This window comes from Ostrinia nubilalis, chromosome 18 (genome assembly GCF_963855985.1).
Source record: "Ostrinia nubilalis chromosome 18, ilOstNubi1.1, whole genome shotgun sequence".
NCBI classification, from domain to species: Eukaryota; Metazoa; Arthropoda; class Insecta; order Lepidoptera; family Crambidae; genus Ostrinia; species Ostrinia nubilalis.
In genome coordinates, this window is record NC_087105.1 from 13,812,804 (window position 1) to 13,820,137 (window position 7,334).

At 38.7% G+C, this 7,334-nt stretch overlaps 1 protein-coding gene across 3 annotated transcripts; it reads left to right on the forward strand.

The window, feature by feature from the left end:
- The first annotated feature begins 2,948 nt into the window (after window positions 1-2,948).
- LOC135080438 (G protein-activated inward rectifier potassium channel 2-like) lies at window positions 2,949-5,399 on the forward strand. 3 transcript variants are annotated; one of them, XM_063975076.1, is made up of 3 exons: window positions 2,949-3,103; window positions 3,377-3,491; window positions 4,136-5,399. In XM_063975076.1, exons 2-3 carry the CDS (start codon window positions 3,389-3,391, stop codon window positions 5,221-5,223), a joined length of 1,191 nt encoding a protein of 396 aa, XP_063831146.1. In that variant the 5' UTR covers window positions 2,949-3,103; window positions 3,377-3,388; the 3' UTR covers window positions 5,224-5,399. The 3 variants fall into 3 exon arrangements, with proteins under 3 accessions (XP_063831146.1, XP_063831147.1, XP_063831145.1); XM_063975077.1 differs by having other exon boundaries at window positions 2,958-3,054; XM_063975075.1 differs by lacking the exon at window positions 2,949-3,103 and adding an exon at window positions 3,138-3,259.
- The last annotated feature ends 1,935 nt before the right edge of the window (window positions 5,400-7,334 follow it).

Genomic DNA, 7,334 nt, shown 5'->3' on the forward strand with positions numbered 1-7,334 from the left:
GTCGAGAAAGTCTAACTTTTACAAAACTGTTAGAGTAGGCGCACACCGTTGATTTTTCGTCGGCCGATAGTTTAATCGGGCAGTTGATCAGTATGGGCATGTATGGGAGTGCGCACGCACACCACGCCGATTCGATTTGGCCGATTCTTCATACAATTTAAAATCGGGCACAACTATCGGCCAACTAAAAATCAACGGTGTGCGCCTACTCTTATACTTCAAATTTTCAAGGCTATGAAGGCACGATTCGTCTTATAACATCAAATTATTTCAATACATCTCCTCTTTAGATCCACATAAAACCAACCCTTTAATCTTATATTTTGAACCAACGGATTATGTATTATTTATTTAGGGTCCGATGCACTTAACGATAAACATTGGGGCCCTTTGGAAACTGATCTGAGACTATCAGCGCCCTCGGAGGGATGTGGGGTATCGAATAATTCATTATAACATTAGCTACGTAAGAAATTGTTTGGCTACCGTCAAGAGGGAGGGTCGGGAAAGGGCGCAAAGTTTTTTTTAATACCAATTATGGGAGTATATTTAATTTGTTATTAAATATTTTAATATACGAACCAACATCATTGTTATAATAGTAATTGGCAGAAAAAACATTACAAAAGTTTTTCTTTTATTTTATAGCCTTATATGAATAATGTAAAAATAGAGATTGTATTAAATCATTTAATATTTATAATCGTAGTACAATTATTTGCCTAAATACTTTTATTTCATTATCTTCAATTAACTAGGCAGAGTAAAAAATTATATCCTGGAAAAACCGAATAAATTAGGTTTCTTTTTATTTATTGACCTGAACCACAGAATAATAATAAATACTAAACTAAGTACTACTCTAACTAAGACAAAAGTCTTCGAGCAGTGTGTATTGCCAGTGTTGATATATGGATCCGAAACGTGGTCGCTTACTATGGGCCTCATAAGAAGGCTCAAGGTCACCCAAAGGGCGATGGAGCGGGCTATGCTCGGAGTTTCCCTGCGTGATCGAATCAGAAATGAGGAGATCGGTAGGAGAACCAAAGTAACCGACATAGCTCGCAGAATTGCTAAAATCAAGTGGCAGTGGGCGGGGCACATAGCTCGTAGAGACGATGGCCGTTGGGGCAGGAAAGTTCTCGAGTGGCGACCACGGGATGGAAAACGTAGCGTGGGCAGGCCTCCTACTAGGTGGACCGACGATCTGGTAAAGGTCGCGGGAAGAGCCTGGATGCGGGCAGCGCAGGACCGTTCATTGTGGAAAACCTTGGGGGAGGCCTTTGTCCAGCAGTGGACGTCATTTGGCTGAAACAAACAAACTAAACTAAGTAAAACAGTTTTATTTAGGTATAAATAAGTAGGTAATGAACAAATTTCAGACGGACGATTTCTGTGTAAAAAAAAAGAAAATAACTTATAATCTAAATTAAAAAACCCATGTATTAAAAACTTTAGCTCATCAACCGACTCCACAAAAATGTCAATTTCACACTTATGCTATTAGTCGTTATGGCCTCATTCCCGGTGGGAAAGATCGTCTGAGCAGGAACTCTGACAGATGACAGGCAATCCCCCACAACGTGGATGTTTGTCATTCTATTAGCAAGGAAAACATCTTGCCAGCTCGCCAGATGATCCTTATCACTAAGATAATAGAAGCGATAGTAGAATGGTGTTTGCGGTTTGTATTCTTCTAACTGGATTTGGATGAATTATTGATGTAATTAAATGGAGTGAATGTTTCGGCGACCGATTCTGAGTCTATTGTTTAAACTAAAAGTGAGTGCGCCTCGTTTTCTCTCGTGCAAATGAAAAGAGAGAAAAGAACGGGCAGGGAGATATTGAGAAGCACATACCTACTTAATTTTCAATATTCAAACAACCAGAAGACCCGAAGAATTTTAAAATCTAAATCTATTGGTTATTAAATATGTTACAAACATTACTATGAGGTCTCGCAGTGCGCGCGGACGCACAGGCTGACACACGAACCAATCATAGAGCTCTATCCGTAATCCCAAGTTGCTAATAGAAAAATAAACAAAATCGCTTCTGTGAATTTGACACACACGATTCCTACATTTCCTACCGAAAACAGTTTCGGAGTCAAATAGAACGTCACAAACATGCCGTGTTCATTGTTTACAGGCTTCTAAGGCCCGTATTATTAAAGCTGAAATGCGATTCAATTTCAAGCATTGATCCAGCCTGTGGTTGACTGAACTTCTATATTTAGATCAGGCTTGAATAATATATTCCAAAGCTTAGTTTAGAGAATCACTCTACAGTCTTATAAACATAAGTATTTCCTACAACTACCTACTGAAATTCTCATGGTTGTTAGTCTACGAGTATCTATAAATAGAGAGGCACTATAATATACCAAGATTTTATATTCGTTCGTTCGTTCGTTTCAGCCGAAAGACGTCCACTGCTGGACAAAGGCCTCCCCCAAGGATTTTACCTTAAAAGCTTTTAATTAGTTAAACTCTTAGGCTGAGTTTCACCATCTTACTTTAACAAACAATATTATGTCAAACTCCATACAAAAAACACCGGTTATCGTTATAGTTACGGTCAAAGCTAGGTGGTGCAACTCAGGCTTAATTAGCTACATTTCGGATCGGATCTTTGCTTGAGTTTGAATCGAGTTTGCAGCATCGTTTCGTAATACGGGTCATAGAATCATCTGACCCTGATCTTCGTTTATTAATTTCTAACTGCGACCTCCAACTATTTATACAGCAATTTCACCTTGCTTGGGCTTCTATTCTTACCCTCACTACCTCTCCAATGACATTTATACTCAAACAAGTAAATTCCAGATACATTGTTGCAAAATCCACGCATTATCAGATAGGTATCAGTAGTAAGTGACAGGTAGTCAACTAGGTACCTACGTCATATGGTTTACGTAGAGCAAACACCGAAGCAAATAATACGTTTAATACTACGCTAGATATTCATATCAGTGGTTGATTCCACAATGGGAGACAAAGCGAGTTGCACAAAACATTTGACTGCCGAAAGTTGTGTGCGATTGAACAGGAGGTGAATTTTCGTGATAATTGCAAAAATTACCGAAATTCTTGATAATAAGGTTGGTTTTTTGTGTGTGACGTTTCATTTTGTTATTGTGTGAATTTTCTTATCAAAACCATCACGTGGGGTGTTTTGTATATTATGTCACCGTAATATTGTGATCTTCGTCAGTTTATGATCTCACGCGTTAAGCTGACGGAGTGACATAATAATGGTAACTATAAGTTTTGCTTTTGAGAAATGTCGGGAGTTTTAATTAGATTTTGAAAAAAATAAAAATATGTTGAAATACATGCAATTTTTTTTTTCATCAACCTCTTCTTGTTTTCAGAATGATTTCAATATGACGGCCAAGCTAGACGAAGCAGTACAAACGCAAACGAGTAGCACAGAGAGTGACGTTACATGTATAACGCCCGGCGTTTACATTCCAAGATCAAGAAACAGTAAGTTTTACGAGTACTTCATTATGAAAGTTGTTTTCTGAATTCACCTACAAAATACACACAGTACACACACAATAGGATACTCAGTGTCACACTTTCACTCTATCCGAGTGATTCCGACTTTATAATATTAGGTACAATTGCCATATCATACTTTTCTTGCAAAGCAGAACGCATTGCGAAATATGTCATCAATTGGCAGTAAGTCTCACTAAATTAAACTAAACTCTTCCGCGTTGATCGATTGGTAGCGGCCTGCATCCAGCGCTTCCCTGCTACCTTTACGATGTCGTCGGTCCACCTTGTAGGTGGACGTCCCACGCTGCGTTTTCCGGTACGCGGCCTCCATTCCAGAACCTTGCTGCCCCATCGGCCGTCAGTTCTGCGTACTATGTGCCCTGCCCATTGCCACTTCAGCTTGCTAATCCGTCGGCTAATACGTCGATCAACGTGGAAAGCATTAGGGGAGGCCTATGTTCAGCAGTGGACGTCCTATGGCTGAAATGATGATGATGATGAACTAAACTCTGCTCTGATTTCAAAGTACTCCAAACTTAATTTGGTTTTCACCAAACCGTCAGATCTTTTATAGGTATAAAGGACATTGTAAAATTAACTACAGAATAACCTGTGGTCTTTTTCAGGGTATTTCACCCACTGCCACCGCGACTCGTACAGGACTAAATGCGCCCGAGCTGTATTGAAGAATGGAGAAATTAACGTCGAGAAATTCCTCAATCACAAAATTAGATTCTTCACCAACTGGTTCATGTCAATGGTCGAAGGAAGATGGAGGTGGACCCTCTTGAACTTCTTCCTAGCATTTACTGGGAACTGGCTGACTTTTGGTTTTATATACTGGTGTATAGCCATGAGTCATGGAGATTTGACTGAAGATCATCTACCCCATAATCAAAACGAGTCTAATTGGACTCCGTGCATCGAAAACATCTACGGATTCACGTCTACCTTCCTGTTCAGTGTCGAAGTCCACACAACTGTAGCCTATGGCAAAAGGTCGATCACACTAGACTGTCCTGATGCCATTTCCGCAATGTGCCTACAATGTATCATCAGTTCTATATTCCAGGCCTTTATGGTCGGGATCCTCTTCGCTAAATTAACCAGGCCTAAAGCCAGAACGCAAACTATACTATTCAGCAGACACGCGATAGTCAGTTTACGAGATGACAGACTCTGCATGATATTCCGAGTGGGGGATATGAGGAAATCCAGGATATTAAACATCAAAGCGTCTATGTACCTCATTAGATTGAACACAGACTTCCATTACTTGGAGAGTAATGAGCAAATTGAGCTGAAGACGTACATGGATAGCTGTGAGTCCAGCTTCTTCTTATGGCCTGTGTCCGTTATCCACGTTATAGATGAATGCAGTCCGCTATACGAAATGTCTGCAGCAGATCTACTTTGTGGACATTTGGAGATAATAGCAGTTTTTGAAGGAATAATCGAATCGACAGGACAACCAGTCCAAGCCAGATCGAGTTACAGCGAATGTGACATTATTTGGGGCCATAGATTTGCCCCTATGGTCAGTTACGACGAAGACAGGACAATGTATGCTGTAGACTTCGCGAAATTGAGTGAAACTGAGCAAGTGGATACACCGTTGTGTTCGGCCAAGGAATATGACGAAATTCTGACAGTTGTGAACTCTGTAGCCTTAAGTGATGACTGTTCTTTGGAAAATCAAGATGCAATAAGGTGACCTAAACCAAAATTAGTGCTACTAAAGTTCCGGATTGTAATTTCAATGTTTCGATAGAGAAGCCACAAGTTGTGGATAGTAATTTTAATCGTTTAGATAAAGGAGTCAGTGCAAAATATCAGCCATAAGACTTTGTCAATGTTGTATGATAAAATAATGAAACTGAGTCACAAATATTTGCAATATTTAATTTTATTCACTTTACAGTCAAAGATAGCTTATTCAAATACCTAAGTAAGGACAAAGAATGTTCAAGATTATTCAGTTTCCAAGATTGAAAAGGTCTATTACCTACCTACCGCGACCTAGATTTATATTTTAATGGTGCAAAAGATTTTAATTTTAGCACAAAATCTATTTTTGTGGACTAATATTTATTTTGCCTTTGCTTAAAAACTTTTTGAATTCATTTTAAATGGTTTTATTTAGATGTGTGAAAAATTCCAAAGATATTTTAATCATCAAACTGATGGACATAACAGATACGTTGGCATACTAAAAGCTCTAATATTCAAAGCATTTTCAAGTTGCATATTGGAGCATCCGAAATAGTTCATTGTTTTGAGCATAAACATTTGCAGTTAATTTCGGGAAGTTGCTCATTTAACCGTTTAGTGTGAGAATTTATTTCGCTTTAAACATTCGAAAGATTTAATTAAAAATGCAGGTTTAATTATAGGTAACTTAAAGTAGTTATTAAGTTATTTTCATTAAGAACTTCTGAATTTTTAAGAATAAAGAACAGATAATAAATGAAAAAAAAAATTAACAAACATTTAAATTATACAGTTGAAGGAAATAAAATAAAACAGGGTAAAGTAAAAATTCTAAGAATATGCCCACTTACCAAAATCATTTGGTCTCGTCACCGGTGTCCAGCAGCATCATCATCCGTTGTAATGCTAAAAAGAAAAAAAAAGAAAATTACACTCACACTGCACACACAAACCATTAACTACCTACGTTTAAAAAGGATAAAACGGGAGTCTAAAGTTCATCCTCATCATCATTTCAGCCATAGGACGTCCACTGCTGAACATAGGCCTCGCTCAATGATTCCCGACGACCTCACAAAGGTGGAGGCGCTGGATGCAGCCGGTCATTATGGAAATCATGGGGGAGGCCTATCATATTATTATGGTCTATAGTTTAAACAGGAGTAAAGCCGCGGGCCAAGCTTGTGTCTCTTAACGGCTAACACCAATAATTACAGCCAGCGCGGTAGGTTAAAAAGCAATAGAAACGAACACAGGTAATTATTATCAGATTTTAAATAAGAAGAAAAAAACAGGTAGTATCAACAAAATAAAATGTTATCTACGGGAGTATTCCTACCTACCTCTCGTTCCCACTGCTACAACTCCTATGTAGCCAGCTTGAACGCCAAAAAAAAACCAACCAGTGAAGGTCAAGTTTGTATCGGGGGAAAGTTAAACTGTCATCGTTAAATGTCAGATCTACTTTGTGGACATTATTTTGGAGATAATAGCAGTTTTTGAAGGAATAATCGAATCGACAGGACAACCAGTCCAAGCCAGATCGAGTTACAGCGAATGTGACATTATTTGGTGCCATAGATTTGCCCCTATGGTCAGTTACGACGAAGACAGGACAATGTATGCTGTAGACTTCGCGAAATTGAGTGAAACTGAGCAAGTGGATATGTCGCAGTCAAATTGTATAATCCGCCGTTTTACATTACAGCTAGGCATTTTGCATTACAGCTCTGTTTTGTAATACGGCGGCTTAACGTTTAGGCGGATTGAATACAGCTGAATGAAAATCCGCCGGAATGTATTCGGCGCCAAACGTTCTTCAATACGGCTAGCCGTAATGTAAAACAGCGTGTCATTACCCGCCGCTTTGATAGTTTTTAGTTCCTATTTTCAATACCGTGGCGCTGCCGGACAAAGTGGCTATGGATTCTGGTGTTCGGCGGAATCCTACACAATAATATTATTAGTGTAAAAATATGAAATCATGGCTGTGGCCGGTGAAGATAATTTTATCTTAAAGAAAAATAACCCAGAAAAATGACTAAAACTTTATTGTTTTGAGTTACCTGCTCCCTGTGATCATTTTTAATGGCTAAAAAAGACTAAAGCCAAATA